General features: G+C 41.3%; 1 protein-coding gene across 4 annotated transcripts in view; it reads left to right on the top strand.

Moving 5' to 3' along the window:
- Window positions 1–23,919, top strand: part of hip1 (huntingtin interacting protein 1) — a 353,299-nt gene that overhangs the window by 283,879 nt on the left and 45,501 nt on the right. For all 4 annotated transcript variants that reach the window (XM_059973084.1, XM_059973085.1, XM_059973083.1 and 1 more), the window contains 2 exons: window positions 5,370–5,553; window positions 6,297–6,385. In XM_059973084.1, the coding sequence (XP_059829067.1) occupies window positions 5,370–5,553; window positions 6,297–6,385 (273 nt within the window). The remainder of the gene's footprint in view (window positions 1–5,369; window positions 5,554–6,296; window positions 6,386–23,919) is intronic.

A 23,919-nucleotide genomic window follows, 5' to 3' on the forward strand; every position in this document is an offset into this window, starting at 1 on the left:
AGTGCAAATTGTTGCTGAATAAGTTTCCTGATGGCCTGGTCAGAGTCATTAGTGCCATGGTTACTAAAGTTGGTGCCTTTACATTTTAGTCCTGTCTTTTTTCCTTAACCTCAAATCAATATTCTGAATGTAAAGAGGCTCACCCACTTGAAATAATGGTGACAACTAAGCTGACTTTTTTCAGACTCTTTACAGTGAATAAGTGATAACAATGGCAGCTTGTCTGGTGCCAACTGAGGGAACTGAGTCACTGCCTTTTAACAACTGTCACAGAAACCATCATTGCCAACAAATCACACTGACCACTAAAATTATTTGGGCATAGAACCAGACAGTGAAGTAAGAATTATTCTTCTAGTGGCTTTTTAGAAGAATACATTTAGTTTTAAGACCTGCTTTCGCTTTCTAATCCTGCAAATTCTAAGAATTTGTCCTATTCCCTGTTCAAATTTGTCTTCCACCCTTCCAGACTGTGCATTGCAGTGGATAAAAGGAAATTAAAATTTCCCCCGTCCCTTGTTTTGTTTTGAATAGTTAATTAGGTGTTCTGTACCTGTCTTTCTATGAATGCAAGTGTTTGCTTATTTGCTCTTATCAAACCCTTTTGGACCCTAAACACCTTTAACAAATCTCCTCTAGCCTCCTCAGTTCTGAGGTGAAAAACCTGGATGTCTCCAATCTTCAGATGACGGTTCCTAGGCCTGGGAATAGCAGCACAGAGCAGATAATGCTGAAGGGCAACCTGGCAGAGCACGTATCTTTCAGACCCTGTTTCCTTTGACTTGTATTCTGTTCTTTTAGTTATCTCCATTCTATTGCTGGTTCTGAGCACTGGAGAATCCGCATCCGGAATCCCACTGGATAAGAAATCTTGTTTTGCTGTGGGCATACTGAAGGAATAGTAAGGAGACCATTTTGGAATGTTACTGACAGCTCTGGAGTATTGAATGGTTGGAATGTTATTCTTTGAAAACAAAGAATGTTATTCTTTGCAGCATTTTCAAGAAACTTATATTAAAGAATAACTTCATCTATGAGATTATGAACCGACATCGCTATTGATGAAAGGAAAAAATGGGGAGCTGATTTTGCTCAAATTTCATCACACAGCCATGATGAACAAAGGCATAACTCTTCATAAAGCATGAGGTGTATGGATCGGCCAGCAGTAAATAGGTTATAGCCAAGTAGTGCTGACTCTGAGCAGTAGAGTGCTAGCAGGGGACACTTCTGCTACACTGGTGAACTCGCTATAGAGTCTGATGTCAGCAGCAAATGATGTCCATCTCCCTGCCCTCTGAAACAGAGCCAGTTTAACCAGCACAAATGCATCTAGGCCACTGAAATGAATGGGAGGCATCAGCTTCTGGAGAAAGGAAGTAAAATTTCTTCACAGATTTTGTTAAAGTAGTTGAAATATTTTCGGTTGTTTCCATGTGCAGCTTTGGCCAGTGGGCCTTGGCTCAGCTCCTGACCAGCTACCAAAGCTGCTGTTGCCATTGCATCTAACCATTTGCCTCACACTTCATTGACCCTTTCTGATGAGCTGGGAGCTGGACTTCCAGTGAAAGAACCTTCCAATAAGGTGGCGACACGTTCAGAGGCAGCAGCCTCTCGGGGGCCAGCCATAGGTGTTTTTTTTCTTAGTTAAATGTGTCTTTTTTTATGATTGCAAGACTATACTGGACTCCAAGAACTTCCGGTACAGCAGGTCTGCCGCATCCTTGAGCTACTCATTGATCGGAATAGCCAGCTGGCAGGTCTGAGAAGGAGCCGGATTGAGTTCAGAGGAGCTGACCTGGGTGAAGACTGTGTTGTTGGCTGCTACTCCAGAAGCACTGGAGTTGGTGCGCCAAGTCAGCGTGCATTGAAACTGTGGGTTTGTCTTGGGCCTTTCTCTTGTAATTGCAAGACCCTGTTGGACACTGATAATGTAAGATGCCACAAGCCTGTTTCCCTCATTTGGTGGCCAGAAAGGCAGAGAGGGAGCTGTGGATCCTTGGTTGGAGGAGGTCTAGGCCTTAAGCCATGCTGATGCTGCAGTCCAGGTGAGGAGATGCCGGAGGTGGTGTAGCGTGGCATCCGTGCTCAATTGGGGCTGACTTCTCCCGTCAGTGCTGTCCTCCAGTGTTTGATCGGTGGAATACCGACTGGATTGCTGGGAACTGTAACATCAATTTGCAGGACATGTTGCTCACAGTCTGGGACTATATATGTGTTTTTTTTGCGTGACTTTTGTGTGCGCTCTTTTGAATGAACTGTATACGTTTTGCACCTTAGCCCCATAGGAATGCTATTTGGCTGTATCCATGTATGGCTGAATGATAATTAAACTTGATTTGATTTTTGATTTGAAAATGCAGCCTGGTTGGAGGGTTGATGATTGCCAATCTTGGCTGCAGAAACTCTGCTCCTGCCTGCCTATTTAACTTCACGCTTGATGCATCTGGTATGCTGCCCCCCCATTTGCCCAAACTGCTACTCTCATTGTCAGCTTGGTCTAATTAAAGATTAAATTAAAATTGTGCTGTAAGTTTATGTGAACCAGGAGCTGGCTTAAGTCTACTTCAGGAGTTGTTATTTTCCTTCAAGTCCTAATGAATTCTTGAACATCGGTGGCTATGGTTCCTGGAAACCGCAGTAATCAGATAATTTGACTGTTATTGCAATGATGTCATTAGGGTCTAATGCTGTTTTCATACTGTGTTGACTGAGACTGTGGAAAGCTTCCAGTAGTATAATTATAAGGTTAATCTGTTTACATGTGGGCAGGGTCTGGACAAAGCATTTGAGCCTGAAGGCGGAAAATATTGTGGAAATAATAGTCATCAATTAGTTTTGAAACTACTTTGCCTGCAATTTTAGTTGACCTATTAACCATTGAAATCAAGCCAGTGAGGGAAGTTGTTCAACATCTTAATACGGAAACACAACACACTGTTGGTTGGTGGTGTTGGGCATTGTTGTGTTAGGCCAGCCTGGTGAGCAAACATCATTGCAGAGATCACAAGTCCACTTCTCAGATATAGGCGGAAGCACCTGTTGCTTCTCAGGCTCATGGGTGGGTTTGTATTTGAGGCTCTCTTGTATATTGTACACGCTGGTATAAAAATAAAATGGACCCTAAACCTGACCTTGCTGTAGGTCAACCAAGCCCGAGGGTTTGAGAATATTTTTGATATGCATTTTGTACGCCACAGTTCCTGAGGAGACATTGGACTCGGGGGAGAGAGAGAGTTTAAAAGAGCGAGTGATGTTGGCACATATTGCTTGCCACAGTTCCCGAGGAGACATTGGATTTGGATTCAGGAGAGAGAAAATGAGTTTAAAACAAGCGTGTGGTGTCCCCTAGCATGTTTGGCTTGCCACAGTTCCTGAGGAGACATTGGATTACGTTGAGGAAGAAAGAGCTTAAAAGAAGCGAATGTTGACATTTGGCACATTTTGCGTGCCATAGTTACCAAAGAGACATGGGATTGTGCACAATTAGGCACTTGGCAAGATCCAATAGAGAGAAGCTAGGTTTAAGTGGAGTGGTCGTTGTGTAAGTGGGCTAGTGTTAGAGTGGAGAATCGAGGCTTTGGTGAGGAGAGGCATAGGCCGTCGCTGGATTTTTTTTTTGATATTTATTCTTTGTTATTGCAGTGGGATGCCGGGCAGGATAATGGAATGTTCCTCTCGTGGAATGTGGGAAGGCAGGGTGACCTCCAGTGTCCCTGAGAACTACACCTGCAGGAAGTGCATCCAGCTGTAGCTTCTAGCAGACTGTGTTCAGGAGCTGGAGTTGGAACTGGATGAACTCCACATTATTCGGAAGCTGGGAGGGTGATAGACTGGACATACAGGGAGATGGTTACACCCAAGTTGCAGGACACAGATAACTGGGTGACTGTCAGGAGGGTTGAAAGGGGATAGGCAGCTAGTGCAGAGTTCCCCTGTGGCAGTTCCCTCAACAGCAGGTATGCTACTCTGGATACTGTTGGGGAGATGAGCTGACAGAGGAATGCCACAATTGTCAGGTCTCTGGTAGAGAGTCTGACTCTGTGGCTCAGAGGGAAGTGAGGAGAAGAGGTGAGCTGCAGTGACAGGGGATTTGTTGGTTAGGGAAACAAGAAGGCATTTCTTTGGATGAGAACGAGATTCTCAGATGGTATGTTGCCTCCCGGGCGCCAGGGACAGGGACAACTCGGATTGTGTCCGCCACTTTCCTGAGTGGGAGGGTGAGCAGCCAGAGGTCATTAATGATACGGGGAGGTATGGCTGTTGAAATCCTGCAAAGGGAGTCAGGGACTTCGTGCTAAGACAAAGGACAGGAACTCCAGGGTGGTTACCATAGGAATTAGGAAAATCATAACACCTGGCTAAGGAAATGGTGCAGGAGGGAGGGTTTCAGATTCTTGGAACACTGGGCTCTCTTCTAGGGAATGTGGGACAAGTACAGGCTGGGCGCTTTGCACCTTAACAGGAAGGGTACTAATATCATCTCAGGAGGTTTTGTTTGTTGGGGGGGATCATACTAGAGTTTCAGGGGGATGTTGTTAAGCCTGCATACAAAGACACAAATTGAAAGGTTGAACACAGTGGGAATAATGTTCTGATTTGTGTCAATATTTCAGTACAAGGAGTATTGTAAGAAAGGTGGATGAGTTTAGGGCATGGATCAGCACATGGAGTTACGACATTGCAGCCATTAGTGAGACTTGGTTGCAGGAAGGGTAGGACTGGCAGTTCAATATTCCAGGGTTCAGTTTTAGACATGATAGAAAAGGAGGGATTAAAGAGAAAGGTGTGGCATTACTCGTCAGGGAAAATGTCATGGCAGTGCTTGGTCAGGACAGGCTGGAGAGCTCATCTAATGAGGCTTTATAGGTAGAAGTGAGGAGTAAGTAAGGTGTGACCACGTTATCAAGATTATATTACAGACTGCCTAACAGTCCGCGGGATTTAGAGGAGCAAATTTGCAGAGATCACTGACTGTTTGAAGAAACGTTAGGTTAGGTTATGATGGTGGTGATTTTAACTTTCCACGTATTGACTGTGAAAGGGCTGGATGGGAAAAAGATTGTTAAATATGTTCAGGAAAGTTTCCTGAATCAGTACATGGAAGTCCCAGAGAGAGAGAGTGTGCGATACTATATCTCCTATTAGGGTGGGTGACAGAGATTTGTGTAAGTGGTGAGGGTCCTTAATGATGAACATCAGCTTCTTAAAGCATTGCATTTTGAAGTAAAGGTAGGATTTTAATATTGAAAAAATTAGACTATCCTTTGACATTTTGTAGTATTTCTGTCAGCAGTTCACAACTTCCCTGCTCTGTCTTTGGGTCTATCTTGTTTTGCATGTTTAATGTCGTGGTCTTCTCACTTCAGAGCAAGCGGCTGATCTCTCAGCTGAGGGGCCGGATCAGTGAGCTGGAGGCTGAGCTCGCTGAGCAACGGCACCTGAAGCAGCAGGCTTTGGATGAGAACGAGTTTGTGAAGGCCGAACTCGAGGAGGTGAAGAAGAAGCAAGACGACACGGAGAAAGCCCAGAAGAGCCTGACGGAGATCGAACGTAAGTTCCGGATTCACATCAGAGAGTAGCAGACCTGGTTACGCATGTGTTGTGTGGTGGTTTTATTTTGCTGTTATGCCTCTAAATAGAATGAAAATACTGTCAAAAATGAACTTAGTGATGGTCTTAACCGATCACTGTGTTTTCATGTGATATCTTAACCAAATGGGTTCAGAAGCCACCTTCAAGTTGACTCTTTACCCTTTAAGGTGAGGGTTTGCACCAGTGATGATCACCCTGTACTCTGCCCATATCTTATTTTATTATTTTTATTGGGATCCAAAAGTTGGAGGAAGGATTCCACAGTATTCAAAGTACTGCAGAATTAATTAATGATTTTTTTAAATCTTCCATTTCTGAAAGCAGTTGGTCTCTCAATAGAAAATAACCTTTACCGTGTAAGTGGGCTATTAGTCCATGAGAGGCTTCTCCTGCTGTATTGTGTCCCGAGTCCCTCTCCTGACATTTACACTCCCACATTTTCCAGGGGGGCCATGAATTAGAAATGTTGATCGGTGACCCGTGCCTCTTGTTACTAAGGTGATCCAGTTAGTGGCACCTACCTATCTGAGATCAAATAGTTCAGTTTACAGCGCAGACTGAACCTGATACCTTGCTAGATTTTGCCCACTGAGAGCCTGCTTAGTTGATGAAATTTAGACAGTTTAATGCTTCAGAGCTACTAACCCAGGTGACAAATTTCAGATGGGATGATTGAGGTTTTTTTTCCTTTTCATTTCCAGGAAAAGCTCAAGCCAATGAACAAAGATACACAAAATTGAAAGAAAAGTACACTGAGCTGGTTCAGAACCATGCAGATTTGCTCCGAAAGGTGGGTCCCCTTCAAAAGCCTGCTGAAAGTGAAATGTCAAAGACTGGAGCTGTTGTAGCTGTGTGCAATCATATGTCCATTGACAAATACAGCTATGCTGATAGCGCTTTTGACTGTGGGTGTGAAGATTGTCCACTGCAGAGAATTAAGAACAGATGGAGGGTCATTTGGTCCTTTGAGTGTGTTTTGCGATTGAGTAGAATCAAAGTTCAAAGTACATTTATTATCAAAGTGTGTATACATTATACAACCTTGAGATTTGTCTCCTTAGAAACAGCCACAAAACAAAGAAACCCAGAAGAACCCATTAAAAAAAGACCCAGAGGAAAAAATGACAAACCGTGCAAACATTAAATATAAGCAAACAGCATTCAGAACAGAAGTTGTATGAAAGAGAGTCCACAGACACAAATCCAGGTGTCACTGCACCTGGAGCTTGCCGCAGCCTCAGTTCAGTGCAAAGCAGAGCCGAGCCAAGTAAATATTGCAGATCAGTGACCAGAACCAGCCCATCCCTCACTTCCAGTTCCGATACCCTGACCTTTTCAATCTGGGTAAATTGTCCAAACAGTGGGACGTTCCTTGTTCTTGGACCCAGGACTTATTGCTTCAATATACTCTGGGGCCTGGACTCTGTCCTACTGGTCCATACCCAACCTTTCCAATTCGGCTCGGTGTTTAAATCAATCAAACCTCGGGTCTTTCCTCACTCTCAGATTATGACCAATCTGGGATCAATTCTCTAAAGCTGTCTTCTTCTCATGTTCCTTAAAATCTCTCAAACTCAGGACTGGCATTACTTGACGTGTGTATGCATTCCAATGTGCTTCTTGTCACAATTGAAAGATTTGGTGCTTACTCTTAACCTACTCTATATCACTCCAACTAGTCAAGTAATTGCTTTCTACATACCCTTAAATATCTCTGCTGCCACATTCATCCAGTGCTGTGGGAGTGCTCTCCTAGATGGACACAAAAAACATCGCATCACTCTTCCAAAAAAGAAGAGGAACAAAGTGAGATACATCCAATCCTAGTTGACCTTTATCCCTCAGTTAACAGCAGTCAAACAGATTATCTGTTCGTGAATTGATCAGATGGTACGTTTCTAGCAGTGGCTAGCCATCAAAAGTTTTCCCTTGATGTTGAGCTTCTTGGGAAATTCTGAGGTTGTGAAGGACCCTGTATTAATCTCTGAGTCTCTCCAGTGTTCTTTCTCCACCCCAGTTCTCCCATTGAACATCCTTCCTCGTGAAAACAGTCCTTTCTGCCCAACCGGTCCATGCTGACCAAGGTTCCCATCTCAGCTGGTTTGGCCCATTTCCTTCAAAAGTTTAGAACCTAAACTTTCTGTGTCTATTCACCTGTCAAAGTATCTTTTAAATGTTATTAAAATACCTGCCTCAATCACTTCATATACTGACTATTGTTTGGATGAAAAAGTTACCCATCTGGTTCCTATGAAATTTCTCCCTTCTTATTTTAAACCTCTGCCTTTGAGGTCTTGATTCTCCAACCTGGGGTAAAGACTGTATGCATTCACACAATCTGTAGTATGTGTCTCATTATTTTTTACACCTGTATGAGATTACCCCTCGTTCTTTTTCACTCCATCGGAAAAATATCCCAACCTGTCTCAACATAACTTGGTCCTTGAGTTCTGGTAATATCCTCGTAAATCTCCTCTGCATGCCTTCCAGTTTAGTAATATCTTTCTATGAAGGAGGACCAAAAGCAGCCTCGGCTACATCTTGTACAGCTGCAGCAGAACAGCCCAATGTCTGTACTCGATGCCCTGATGTGGGAAGGTCAGCATGGTAAAAGCCTTCTGCTCCACTCTGTCTACCTGCAACACCACTTTCAGAGAACTGTGGTTCCTCTGGGCTACAATACTCCCCAGGCTCTACCATCATCTGTAAATCTCCAACACTCATAGTGCAACACCTTGCATTTGCCATTCCTCATCTTCTCTTACCCAGCTGATAAAGATCACTTTTCAAATCCTGATAACCATCTTCACTGGCAATCATCCTACTTATTTCGATGTCATCTGAAAACTTACTAATAATGACTGTGCTTTTGCCTTATGGCTTTTAGGTTGTTCTGACTCATCATGGTTGCAAATCCTCTATTGGATATTGGCTGCTTTGTGGGTAATTAAGGTTATTGAGTCCACTGAGTGCGTATTTGACCACCAATATAGAAAGCATCTTACATTTATATTGCATCATTTATAAAGTTTGGGTTCCCCAAAGTGCTTTTTAAGAGCAATTACTGTTGCAGTGTAGAAAATGAGACAGTTAGTTGTTGCAAAAATGACATTTTAATTAATGGTTTCAGTACTGGGAGAGCTACCACTTTGCATTGAATGGTGCGCAGAAAGTTTTATTCCATCTGTGAAGTTAGCTACATCCTTATTTTAATATTTAAGGCAAAGCCTGTGGCTTTGTAGTACCCATTATTATAGGGTTTGTTCAGTTGAATCGTGCACACGCATCTCTGGAGTGGGGTGTGAGTTTGCAACTTTGTGACTCTGAGCCAAATGCACTGAAGTGGTGGTGGGGGGGTGAATTTATGTAATGGGGAGGCAGGAGATTGTTGACATTGAGCCCCAACTGATGTAAATGATTGACCAGTATTTTTCTCTCATAGTTTTATCAGATTCTGAGGATAAATTATGTTGTGTAGTCAAGGGTAACCCTTATTTAGAATCAGTGTCCTCCATAATCCTCCATAATCAGTGCTAAATCCTCGTATCTTTCAATGATTACTTGTAGCAACCTTTACATTTGGAGCAACACAGGAACTCAGCAGAGCTGATGACAAGTCTCAGCTCAAAATGTCAACTGGTTATTTCCCTCAATAGATACTGAATTCTTCCAGTGTTGTTTGTGTGTTGCTCAAGGTTTCCAGAGTCTGCAGACTGTCTTGTCTTTACATTTGGAAGCTGTGACTCAGTTGGCAGGTATCTCACCTGAGTCAGAAGTTTGTGGGTTCAAGTCACACTCCAGAGATCTGAGTGGAGGCGTCTCAGATCACAGAGCATTGCAGGAGTGTTGGAGATGACAACTTTCAGAAGAGACATTTAATATCAGTCCCTTCAGCTCTCACAGATGGACATAAAGGATACCATGATAAACTTCCGGGGAAAAGTTAGGAGTTGTATCCAGATATGAGGAAACCTGCAGATGCTGGAAATTCAAACAACACACACAAAATGCTGGTGGAATGCAGCAGGCCAGGCAGCATCTATAGGAAGAAGCACAGTTGACGTTTCAGGCTGAAACCCTTCGTCAGGACTAACTGAAAGAAGAGATAATAAGAGATTTAATAGTGGGAGGGGGAGGGGGAGATCCGAAATGATAGGATAAGGCAGGAGGGGAAGGGATGAAGCTAAGAGCTCAAAAGTTGATTGGCAAAAGGGATACACAGCTGGAGAAGGAAGAGGATCATGGGATGGGAGGCCTAGGGAGAAAGAAAGGGGGAGGGGAGCACCAGAGGGAGATGGTGAGCAGGCAAGGAGTGACCTCTACCTGGCCGAGGCACAGCGACAACTTGCTGATACCTCCTCTTATTTACCCCTTGATCATGACCCTACTAAGGAGATTGTCTCCCACACCATCACCAACCTTATCAGCTCTGGAGACCTCCCATCCTCTGCCACCAACCTCATTGTTCCCACACCTCGCACTTCCCGTTTCTACCTTCTACCCGAGATCCACCAAAATGCCTGTCCAGGTAGACCCATTGTCTCAGCTTGCTCCTGCCCTACCAAACTCATTTCTGCATACCTCTACACTGTTTTATCCCCCCTTGTTCATTCCCTTCCCACCTTTGTTTATGACACTTCTCACGCTTTGAATTTTTTCAATTATTTTAAGTTCCTTGGCCCCCACCACCTTATTTTAACCATGCATGTCCAGTCCCTATATACCTCCATCCCCCACCAAGAAGGTCTCAAAGCCATCCGCTTCTTTTTGGATTCCAGACCTAACCAGCTACCCTGTACCACCACTCTCCTCTGTCTAGTGGAATTAGTTGTTACTCTTAATAATTTCTCCTTTGGCTCCTTCCACTTCCTCCAAACCAAAGGTGTAGCCATGGGGACCTGTAGGGTCCCAGCTATGCCTGCCTTTTTGTTGGCTTTGTGGAACAGTCCATGTTCCAAGTCTATACGGGTATCCGTCCCCCACTTTTCCTTCGCTACATTGACGACTGCATTGGCGCTGCTTCCTGCACGCATGCTGAGCTCGTTGACTTCATTAACTTTGCCTCCAACTTTCACCCTGCCCTCAACTTTACTTGGTCCATTTCCGACACCTCCCTCCCCTTTCTTGATCTTTCTACTATGTCTACTATAAGCCTATGGACTCTCACAGATACCTGGACTATTCCTCTTCCCACTCTTGCAGAAAGGCTATCCCCTTCTCACAATTCCTCCATCTCTGCCGCATCTGCTCTCAGGATGAGGCTTTTCATTCCGGGACAAAGGAGATGTCTTCCTTTTTTAAGCAAAGGGGCTTTCCTTCCTCTACCATCAACTCTGCTCTCAAACATATCTCTCCCATTTCCCGAACATCTGCCCTCACCCCATCCGCCCACCACCCCACTCGGGATAGGGTTCCCCTTGTCCTCACCTACCACCCCACCAGCCTCTGAGTCCAACATATAATTCTCCGTAACTTCCGCTACCTCCAACGGGATCCCACTACCAAGCACATCTTTCCTTCCTCCCCCCTTTCTGCTTTCCGCAGGGATCACTCCCTACGCAACCCCGTTGTCCATTCGTCCCCCCCCCCATCCCTTCCCACCGATCTCCCTCCTGGCACTTATCCTTGTAAGCGGAACAAGTGCTACACCTGCCCTTACACTTCCTCCCTCACCACCATTCAGAGCCCCAGACAGTCCTTCCAGGTGAGGCGACACTTCACCTGTGAGTCGGCTGGTGTGGTGTACTGCGTCCGGTGCTCCTTTTATATATTGGTGAGACCCGACGCAGACTGGGAGACCGTTTTGCTGAACACTTACAGTCTGTCCGCCAGAGAAAGCAGGATCTCCCAGTGGCCACACATTTTAATTCCACGTCCCATTCCCATTCTGATATGTCTATCCATGGCCTCCTCTACTGTCAAGATGAAGCCACGCTCAGGTCGGAGGAACAACACCTTATATTAGATCTGGGTCGCCTCCAACCCGATGGCATGAAGATTGATTTGTCTCACTTCTGTTAATTCCCCCCTCCCCTTCTTACCCCCATCCCTTAATTTATTTATCTATCTATCTTCCTATCCTCCTCCTCCTTTTCTCTCTCTGTCCCTCTCACAATCACTCCTTGCCTGTTCTCCATCTCCCTCTGGTGCTCCCCTCCCCCTTTCTTTCTCCCTAGGCCTCCCATCCCAAGATCCTTTCCCGTCTCCAGCTCTGTATCTCTTTTGCCAATCAACTTTCCAGCTCTTGGCTTAATCCCTCCCTCTCCTGTCTTCTATCATTTCAGATCTCCCCCTCCCACTTTCAAATCTCTTAGTATCTCTTCTTCCAGTTAGTCCTGACGAAGGGCCTTGGCCCAAAACGTCGACTGTACTACTTCTTATGGATGCTGCCTGGCCTGCCATGTCCCACCAGTATTTTGTGTGTGGTGGTTGTATCCAGATCCCAGTGTTTCCCCATCATTGACATTTCTAAAGCAAGTTACCTGTTCATTGTGGTGTCAGTGGGGGCTTGCTGAGTACAAAAAGGTTACATTGCCATATTCCCATAGTACAATCACATGGAATTATTGTTGTAAAGTGCTTTGCAATGTTCTAGATACAAATCTTCTTCAGTAGTTATCGTGAGACTAGCTCCCCGCATGGAATGTGGTTCCGTCTCTTGCAAGGTATACTCATTTCCCGAGGTTTTGAAGCCTTTTACTTCTCATTTCCATAGGTTTGACTTTTATTGTTTTGACCTACTTGTCTTTAGCCACATCAATTAAGTGTTCATCTGTATAATTGTGCTTTTTGTTGGCAATGTTTTTGTTTGATTAAAAGAAAGTTATGAGGAAGAGTTCAATTAGGTAGTAATTTTTGATTTTACAGTAAGGACTGAGCACTGCAAGGTCTCTGAACCAATCAGATACAACATTTAAACATATTTATTGGCTATTAGTGTCATGGTTTCTCATGCCCCACAACGACCAGGAGACGCAGAAGATTCTTCAAGAGGTATTAAACTTTAATTTGCTGAGACAGTCATTGAGCTAGTCGCTGATTGCCCACCGATCCTTGTACATAGCATTTTTTTATAGCAATCTCCTGGTTTAGTTGCGTTAGCATATCCAATCGGTCTGCAGTGGCGTATCACAAGTACATCTGCCACTATTGTTTCTACCCATTGACTTAATCATGTTCTAATCTACATCTCTTAGCTACCTCTCATTAACACACCATTGTCTTCTACATTCTTAAGATTTCATTCTCCTACTAAATTGGATACATGCATAGCAAATAGCAAACTCAAAGCTGACTGCATAGTTTTGGTTACACAGCAAACTAAATTGGATACATGCATAACAAGTAGCAAACTCAGACTACATAATCTACATCTGTTAGCTACCTCTCATTAACACACCATTGTCTTTTACATTCTTAAGAGTTCATTCTCTAGCAAATAGCAAGTTCAAAGCTGACTACATAGTTTTGGTTACACAGCAAACAATGCAACTTTTATACTCCAATATTAGGTAGTAATATAGGGCTGCCTCATCTATTGATATTTACATTTCTTTAAAGACAAACACTTTATTAAGGTAACACACACAAAATGCTGGTGGAACGCAGCAGGCCAGGCAGCATCTATAGCAAGAAGCACTGTGGACATTTTGTCTGAGACCCTTCGTCAAGACTAACTGAAAGAAAAGGTAGTAAGAGATTTGAAAGTAGGGGTACCTATATTAAGGTATTTTGTTTATGCATACATTAAATTCTAGTGTAAAGCAAAGGTTTTCCTGCACCCAGCCCCGCCTGCAAAAGCACCTGTTACCCCCATCCTCCTGCACTTAGAGTTCTAGATGTGGAGAGCCGTGATAATGAAATGAAATAGTTTCAGTCTGCGAGGATTTATAAGGTTTTAAGCGTTTTTAATAGTAACAAATTAAAACTATTAAGTAAGGTAAAGCTCAGGAATTATTTTTTCATCTGTAAGTGGTTGCTATTTGGAGACCATCCCTTGCGGATGCAGAGTGCATCCGCCGCCTGGTTCTCATTTCTGACCTTCACCACTGTGCTCAACATCCATCATCACAGGAGATAATCAGGTGCATCTCTGGCAGAACACCAGTTCATCGCAGACATCTGTCTTTCACCATGTGTATCCACAAGCCCAAGTCCAGCTGAGGCTGTTCCTCAGCTGTTCCTTTTGGAGCCGCTTAGCACAGACTGGGCTATAGCTTTTGGAGGAAACTTGAGTTTTAATCTCTAAAGTAAAAATGGCAAAAGCAGCTAGCTTCATAAATTGAACATGGGGAATTAATCAGCAGGTGATACTGTATGGGAAGCAAGGACTTTTTTCTGAAGCTCTGAACTAGCAGAAGTTTTTGTCAAACTTGCTCATTCCTTTTATCTCTGATTCGCTCAACCACAATATATCCGGCATCCTGTTCAGTGTGACAGGAAACATTATTATGATCAGTTGGGAACAAGTAATAGTAGTTTATTTAATGGGGATCCTGGAGTAGGATAATGTTTCTGTGCGACTCGATACAGCTGAGCAGTGAACAGATAAAAGTAAAAGGAGCTTAAAGAGTGGAGCCACAAGACTTAAAGGAAAAGATCCTTCAGACGGTTTTGAAAGTAGAATGGAAAATAACGAGATGGGTATCCTGCGCTGCAGTGCTGGAAACTCTATTTAATCAGAGAGAGACTGTGGAAGGAGTTATTATCAGGAAAAGAAGTGAATTCCTGTAATGGCAATGAGAGATAAAGCAAAATGATTGGATCAAAGAGAAAAAAAACTGGCAATCTACTGAACTGGGTTTAATTTAATTGCTGTTACTTGGTGTATTTTTCAAAAATTCCCTTGCATTTTAATTTACATGTAAATTTCTTGAATCTTCTGTAAGGATGCATTGGCTTTTTTTAAAAAGATAATAACTGTCCGACTGGCTGCCCAAATAGAGGAGATGTGCGGCCAAAACTTGTTGAGTTTGTTCTTTACTGGAGGTGGCAAACTGGTGTGATCAGTTGAAGTCAGCCAAATCGCTGGTAGATAAATGATGAGATTGATCACTGAGCTCAAGTGTTTGATGAATGAGCCCATATTGGTCAAGGTATTTCTGTCCCTTGCCTTAATGGGAACATTCACCATAGAATGATTTAGCAGCAATTGCTGCTCAAACTAAGGAACTGGAGGTGGTCTGTTGAGTTGTGGAAAAGCAAAAGGAGCTTCGAGATTGTGGAGTCACAGGACTTACTTAAAGGAAAAGATCTTTCAGCGGGTTTGAAGGATAGATGGGACTTTTTGATTTGGTCTGTGGCTCAGCAGAAGACTTCCCCATTACTAACGATAAATTTGTTATAATTTTATTCTCTGCAGCCTCCATAAACATCTGCAATGCAAGATGTGTACTTATCACTAAATTAGCTGAAGGTCTTTGTAATCTGTCTGGCAAGACAAAGCTCCTTGTGATTAAAAGCTACTGGGTCAAATTTAGTTTCCAGTGAAATAAACCAAATGAGGATATCAAAAAACAAGACTGAGCAAAAATTAACTTTCTGCAGTTGCAATAAAGAGGGATTAAAATAATCAGTTCAAGCCCACCCAAACGTGAATTTTTAAATTGATGTATTAACATATTGGTGAATGGATTATTAATGTGTGCCACTTGTCATCAGTGGCAATGAAGACCAGGACTTCAGGGCCTCTTATCAAGCTCTTCCAATATAGTCACAGCACTGGCATTTTGCCAACCATGTGGCAGATTGCCCAGGCAAGCCCTCTTTGCAAAAAGCAGGACAGAACCCATCAGACTAATAATTACTGCCCAATCAATCTACCCTCAATCATTAGGATAATAACAAAACACTATGTCTTGTGCTATGGGGCAGCATTTACTCATCAATAACCTGCCTGCTTTTGTCCAGATTGGGGATTTCCAGATCTATTTAGCTCCCAATATAATTTCAGCCTTAGTCTAAATATAAATGAAAGAATTGAATTCCACTGGGCAGGTGAGAGTGACTGCCCTTGAAGTCTAGGCAACACTTAACAGAGAGTGGCATTAAGGAACACTACTCACACTGATAAAGCCAATGCCATCAAGGGGAACTCCTCCAACTGTTCAATGTCCATTCAGAAATCCGATGGCAGAGGGCTGTTTCTGAATCATTGAGTATGTGCCTTCAGGCTTCTGTACCTCAGATTGCGCCTTGAAGATGTCCTGGATGCTACAGAAGCTGGTGCCCATGATGGAGTTGACCGAGTTCACAATTCTCTGCATTCCCTTTAAGTCCTCACCATCCACAACCTGGTAGTCATTATTGACCAGGAGCTCAAGTGGACCAGCCAGAAATAGTTGGCAACAAAAGCAAGTCAGAGGCTGGCTATCATGCAGACAGTGTCTCACCTCCTGACACTTTGAATTCTTAGCACCATCTCTTAAGCATAAGTCAAGAAATGTGATTAAATCTTAATTTGGTCAATTATCAGAAACAGCTAATCATATTGTTTAAATTTTTAACTGCAGACGCTGGAAATAAAAGTAGAAAATGTTGGAGACACTTAGCAGGTTAGGAGACATCTTTGATCTCTCAGACCTGGGATCCTTCAGTGTTTGTTCCAGTTGAAGAGTCCTGGAAATGAGACGTTAACTGCTTCTCTTTCCACTGATACTGCCTGATTCAGTTCACAAGGGGTTAATTCACAAAGGTTTGCTCCTTGTTATTAACTTAACATCTTCATTCAGCTATGGATCAGATAAAAGTATAATCCCCATCATCTTAAATACATTATTTCATTCTGAGTTTTCAGGAAGGTGTAGTTACCATTGCCTCACTTTTTCTGCACAGTAGGGATTTGACTGAATGATGATTAGCCTCCTGCAGCCTCTCAAATAGCAGACATTCATTCACCTGAGTGTCACAGTATAACCGGAGCCATTAGCATTCTTCTGGGATATATCTGAACCTGAAGCTTGTGAAACCATAACTACTCAAGCCAGCATTTTTGAATGCTTGTTAAAACTGATTTAAATGGGCACTAGTGCCTACTCCAATCCTAGTACACGAAATGGATATAAATTTAAATCAGTGAAATTTCACAAAATTCTTTCTAATAAATATTTGTGATTGATTGGAGAATTGAAATCACTAGGAAGGAAACTGAACTTGGAAGTTTAACTGGATTGGATGTTGAAGTTGACTTTCATTCACATCGGTACATGTCTGAACAGATGTAATGACAAATCGACTTGCAGCACCATCACGGGCACATAGCTTCAAATAACTCAACATCCAAAGTTCAAAGTAAATTTTATTATCGAAGTACGTATGTGTCACCATGTACAACCCCGAGATTCATTTTCCTGGGGGCATAATCAGCAAATCTGCAGGATAATAACACTAACAAGATCAATGAAAGAACAACCAGAGTTCAGAAGACAACAAACTCTGCAAATGCAAATATAAATAAGTAGAAATAAATAACAAGAACGTATGATAATAAGGTCGTCCTTAAAGTGAGATCATTGGTCAAAGGAACATTTCGGTGTTGGGGCAAGTGAGTGTAGTTTCCACATATTAAACATAAATTGTATGTTAATTTTGCAAGAAAGTACAGAATTAGAAGCAACAAAAATAAAAGATCCCATCATAATACAAAGTGGTCGAAGTGGTTGTAGTGTGGCTGTGAATAGGGTCGTGCAGGTTTGTTCAGGCATCAAATGGTTGAAGGGAAGCAGAAGTCCTTGAACTGAAATTTGATCAGAATGAGCTGGGTGTTGGACTAGGTGATTTAGTGCCCGGTTTGGGGGTGGATTTGTAGCAGATTACAATCTTTGGCGTCGGAATGACTGCTAGACTGGGCATGTAGCTTGCTGAATTTTGAATTCAGATGGGAGAGCATCACTGGCACTTTCTTCTCTTGCATGCTTTGTACTCTCAAGCACTTAAATTTGGTATGTAAAAATAATGTGAGCACTCGTGGCTAATCAGAATAACTGCTTGGAGCATTTTGTTTTTATAGAATTGAAATAGACTCGGTGAGAAATTTCCCAGTTACTTCTGCAATTCAAGCGCCATCTGATGGCCAAAATGTGCAAAATCCTTTAAGCTCTTAAAAAAGGATCTGGAACATAGACAAGTACTGGCCTCAACGTTGTCCTGAGCTAAGCTAATGATGTCCAGCTACACAAATCCCTTCTGCATGCTGATAGTCTATCCCCCCCCCCCCCCCCATTCTGTGCCTATCTAAGAGCCTGTTGAGGTGATGCACCATCAATAATGCTCGGAGACGTGAGGCGAGATACAGGCTTTTATTGGCTGGAAGAAAGAACAAGCAGCAATTGACCACCACACTGCATCCTGGAGACTGAGGCCGGGGCTGTGAATAATTGAATATTGAAGAAAGATAAAGACCCTACTGACTGTGCATCCTATAGACCAATATCTTTATTGAATGTAGATTCCAGGATCTTTTTCCAAGTTACTGGCATCCAGGCTGGAGAAGGTATTACCCCAAATTATTTCGGAAGATCAAACCAGTTTTATTAAAAATCGCTATTCTTTTTTCAATGTTAGGAGATTGTTGAATATTGTTTATACTCCTTCACATAGCACTTCAGAATGTGTCATTTCATTAGATGCGGAGAAAGCATTTGATAGAGTTGAATGGCCATACTTATTTAATGTGCTTGAGAAGTTTAATTTTAGTCCGACATTCATTTCCTGGATTAAACTGATATATCATACTCCAGTAGCCTCGGTGCTTACTAACAATCAAAGATCTCCCTTTTTTCGTTTATTTCGGGGTACTAGACAAGGCTGTCCTCTTAGTCCATTATTATTTGATATTGCTTTAGAACCCTTGGCAATTGCTATCAGAGAATCACAGAACATTTTTGGCATTAATCGTGGGACAGATATACATAAGCTATCATTATATGCAGATGATTTATTATTATTTATTTCTGATCCTGAGAAATCCATTCCTGCAGTTATATCATTGTTGGCTCAATTTAGTGATTTTTCCGGGTATAAATTAAATCTTAATAAGAATGAATTGTTTCCTTTAAATAGACAAGTTCCAGTTTATGGAAATTTACCTTTTAAATTAGTTAATGACTCTTTTAATTACTTCGGGATTAAAATCACAAAAAACTATAAGGACTTATTTAAGGTTAATTTTTTACCCTTAATCGATCAGATTAAATGTTTGTTTACTAAGTGGTCACCAGCACCTTTATCCCTGATAGGTTGGATTAATGCTATTAAGATGGTTATTTTACCCAGGTTTTTATACATATTTCAAGCGGTACCAATTTTTATTCTGAAATCCTTTTTTGCTAATGTTGATTCAAAAATTTCCTCATATATATGGCAGAATAAAAGTCCTAGATTAGGTAAAAAAATATTTACAGAAGGCAAGGAAGGAAGGTGGATTGGCATTGCCTAATTTTAGATTTTATTATTGGGCAGTTAATATCCGATATTTGATATGTTGGTTAAAGGATTGGGATATATCTTTTAGCCTTCATTGGGTAAATCTGGAAACTAAATCTGTACAAGGATTTTCATTGGGTTCTATTTTAGGGTCTTCTCTTCCCTTTGCTCTTTCTAAATTGCAGAAACAAATTGACAATCTGTTAGTTACACATACTTTACGTATATGGTTTCAATTTCGGAAATTTCTTGGGTTGACTCTGTTTGTTTTAAAAATTCCTATTGTATCCGATTGCTTTTTTTATCCTTCTATTATAGACCAAGCTTATTCAGCTTGGAAGACTAAAGGATTACTACGATCTTCCGATTTATTTTTGGATAATTGTTTTATGTCTTTTGAACAATTATCTAATAAATATAATTTGCCTAGATTTCATTTTTTTACATATTTACAGATTAGGAATTTCTTAAATACTGTACTTCCTACTTTTCCAAATTTTGTGTCTTAAGGTATTTTGGAGAATTTGTTTGAACTGAACCCTTTTCAGAAAGGGCTAATATCAAAACTTTACAATATAATTATGAAGATACATTCAGAGCCCATCTATAAGATTAAAAATGATTGGGAAAGAGAACTTAACCTTACTATCCCTATTGAGAATTGGGATAAAATTCTTCAATTAGTTAATACATCATCTATATGTGCTAAACATTCATTAATACAGTTTAAGGTTGTGCATAGGGCTCATATGTCCAAGGATAAATTGGCTCATTTTTATTCCTATATAAATCCTATTTGTGACAGATGTCATTCTGAGATGGCGTCTTTAACTCATATGTTCTGGTCGTGTCCGCTTTTGAAGAAATATTGGAAAGACATTTTTGATATTATTTCTATGGTATTGAACATTGATTTACAACCTCATCCTATTACTGCAATTTTTGGTTTACCAATGATGGACTCACTCCATTTATCCTCTTCCGCTTGTTGAATGATTGCATTTCTTTCATTAATGGCTAGAAGATCTATTTTGTTGAATTGGAAAGAAATTAATCCTCCTACCATATTTCATTGGTTTTCTCAAACTACGTTATGTCTAAATTTAGAAAAAATTAGAAGTGTTGTATTTGATACTTCTATTAAATTTGAAAAGATATGGAGACCATTTATTCAATATTTTCATATGATATAACATGACCCTGTTCCAAGCCTATTTGTTTTTCCAGTTTCGATTTTATGTATGTTGAGAGGATCGGAGTTGACGACACTGATGATTTTGTATTTTTGTGAGATATTATAAACAGCCCTTTTTTTACATTTTTTCTTTTTTTGTTTTTTTTCCTTATTAGTTATTAGATTATTAGATTAGTTTTTTGCATATTTTTTTTTCTTTTTCTTTTTTCTGTTTTTTTTTAATATATTATGATATACCTAGGTTTGCCTTGTTTATTTGTAAATTGTATCGTCCATGATTTTTGAATACTCATTTATACTGTAACCATTGCTTATGTATTCTTTCATGTTCAGTTGAAATGTGTATGTTTGTAATCCCATTATGTATCAATTTTATTTTGTTGATATTAATAATAATAATAAAAAAATTGAAAAAGATAGATAACAATGGTGGTTACAAAAAAAGCCTTGGTTGAGTAGGTCTTGATTACAGCATAAAATGATTATCCACAAGTCCAGCAGTAAATCCAGTTTTCTGTCACAGCAATGAGTACATACAGTAATGTAATGAAGTTCCCGAAACTTCATTCCATGTCTCTTATTCTCGGCTTAGTCTGCAGCTACGTTACAACATTAACACAATCCACATCCCTAATTAGTATTTATTGCCCCTCACTATTCTTTCCCCTGAAACATTGTCTTTCTACCTCACTGTGACTTTCTTGTTTTGAATGAGATTATTGTCCACCTCTTCCACCTTCCAGAGTAAAAAAAAATTCCAAAGATTCATCACTCTGTTCCTCGAGAAATTTCTGGTCATCTCAGTACTCGTTGGCCTGTCCCTTATTCTGAGACAGTGAGTTCCAGTTCTTCAGGCAGAAGAAACCTCCACCCTATATTCACCCAGTTGAGCTCTGGAAGAATTTTGTAAGTTTTGTGGGAATTTCCTCTCATTCTTATAAGCTTTAAAGTATACAAATCTAGTCTCCTTATACTTAAAAACTACCGTCCCGGGACCAATCTGGTGAATGTTCATTGTACTGAGAGCAAACCTGCGCACACTGCAGGTGTAGCCTCATCAGTACACGAAGTAATTGCAATTAAAGTGTCTTCAGTATTGTCCTCGGATCTGCTCCTGATAAGGAAGCTGCAAGAATATTGCAGTTTACAAAGGAATTAGCATTGTAAATATATGTATGTGATAAAAGATGAAATTTTGAAATAAACTATAATCATAAATCATGACAAGTATGGATTGTAATTGTAGGAATTTCTATCACTAAGTGGTTAGTGTTAAATCTCTTGACTCAGATAAATATTATTATTGGAGGATTAGCTAAATAAAATTGGAGACGAGGGATTCAGTAACCATATGAATCTTTATAAAATTAAATAGATTAAGTAATACCAAAGCCAAATAATTAAATGATGTTGGATTTCTAAGCAAGCAGACACTGGAATGAATGACATGAATTAATCAGGGGAGTAATAATTGAGATTAAATGACTGAAGAAATTCTGATGTAGCTGAGAGACTGAGGTTAATGATATTACAGTGTTGGGAGGCATGGAGGATGAGGGAAGACTGAAGCATGTTTTAATGTATTTCATAGCACTATTCAGCAAGAAATTGTCACACTTAGGTGAGACAGGCATTACGCTTGGTATAACAAAAGCGATTAAGAACTAAAAATAATACGATCGATATCTAAAATTAAATGTGACACAATGGGCATCCAGAAACAAGATATGTTAAAGATAAGTGTTGGGAAAATGTGTCATTAAGATGGCATTTCAAAAATTGTGTAGGCCATTTTTCTTTCTGCTTTACCTGAAGTTGCAGATTTTGTCGGGGTATGATTCTGAGGCAGCATAGAACGGGGAACAAACCTCGTGTCCCATTAGCACACTGACAACAGATAAGCCAAGTCCTCAGGAAACTTCCCTCAATCTGTTGTGATTATTAAGTACCAGTGTAGTCATTGGTGCAACATTAGTGACAGCTCACAATACTCATCTGGTCAGGCAGCGAGGAAAAGGTTAATGTTTTGGGTCAATGACTTCTCTTTGGCAGTTTAAAACGTCAATGGGCCAGACTGCTCTGGTCCTAGCCTATTCTCTGTGATCATCATTGCTCCAAACACATGCAGAAACATGCGTTGCAGTTTTCAGAGCAATGCCAGTGCTATCACTGTGTTTATTTGGCAAGGCTGCAGAGAGCAGACCAGCCTAATGAGGGGCCAGGTATGAAGTGACTCTGACTCTGCATATAGTGAATGCCCTTGGATTTGGAGTGTGAGTCTATTGGTTGCGTGCAAGGTGAGATCTGCCTGCATTTGTCGTCCAGCACGTTCTGTACTTCTGAAGCACTGAAGTCAGGACCACGCTGATATTTGCTACGGCCTGCGAATCTCAGTGCTAGTCTGGCTTTCCCTCCACTGGTAATGCTTATACTACTGAATTACCTGTATATTTAGTTCTATTGGAGTTGCAGTATTCTGTTCACACTTAGTGAAGTATGCAGGTTTATCTTGGCTATTGGATCCTCCTAGTAGTTTTGTGTAGTCTGATTTCTGGAGAGCCTTTCATCAGTTTGGCACTTTGTTGGAATCACCACTTTGGGGTCAGTTTATTAGCCTAGGAAATCAAATCAGTGTTGGCAGTGATTTGATTGTTATTTTGGATGATGAAAGTCATTCATGTAAAATGGTACTTGTTTCCCTTTCTGACAATGAGTGTCTGCTGTTGTTAGCAATCACTCTGCTTTGTAATAGGAAACTTGAAGGTAGAGCTGAAAAAGTGACATTGTGTAGTTCCCCGTGTAAGTAACACACACAAAATGCTGGAGGATCTCAGCAGGCCAGGCAGCATCTATGGAAAATGGTACTGTCGACGTTTCAAGCCAAGACCCTCCGTCAGGACTGGAGGAAAAAGAGATGAGTCTGAGGAAGAAGGTGGGGGGGAGGAGAGGAAGAATAGCTGTTGATAGGTCAAGCGGGGAAGGATGGGAGGGTGAAGGGAAGAGCTGGAAAGTTGATTGGTGAAAGAGATACATAGTTGGAGATGGGGGAATCTGAAAGGAGAGGGCAGAAAGCCATGGAAGAAAGAAAAGGGGGAGGAGCACCAGAGGGAGGTGATGGGCAGGTAAGGAGATAAGATGAGAGAGGGAAATGGGAATGAGGACTGGCGTAGGAAAAGGGGAGCCATTACCAGAAGTTCGAGACATTGATATTCATGCCATTAGGTTGGAGGCTACCTAGATATATAAGATGTTGTTCCTCCAACCAGAGTTTGTCTTCATTGCGACAGTAGAGGAGTCCATGGACTGACATGTCAGAATGGGAATGGGAAGTGGAATTAAAATGGGTGGTCACTGGGAAATCCTGCTTTTTCTGGTGGAGAGCATAGGTGCTTAGCGAAGTGGTCTCCCAATCTACGCCGGGTCTCGTCGATATACTTGGGACTATGTTGGGAGCACCGGATACAGTACATGAGCTAACAGACTCACAGGTGATGTATCACCTCACCTGGAAGGACTGTTTGGGCCCTGAATGGTACTGGGGGAGGAGATGTAGGATTCTGTAAATTCCTTGACTCACCAGACTATTGAGGAACAGGACAAAATCAGAAAACTTGATTTTTCAATGAAATGATACCAGGGAGGCAGAGATGATTTCCAGAATCATCATTGGCAGCATTACTGTAGCACAGTTTTGAAATTTGATGTAA

Source organism: Hypanus sabinus, chromosome 6 (assembly GCF_030144855.1).
Source record: "Hypanus sabinus isolate sHypSab1 chromosome 6, sHypSab1.hap1, whole genome shotgun sequence".
NCBI lineage: Eukaryota > Metazoa > Chordata > Chondrichthyes > Myliobatiformes > Dasyatidae > Hypanus > Hypanus sabinus.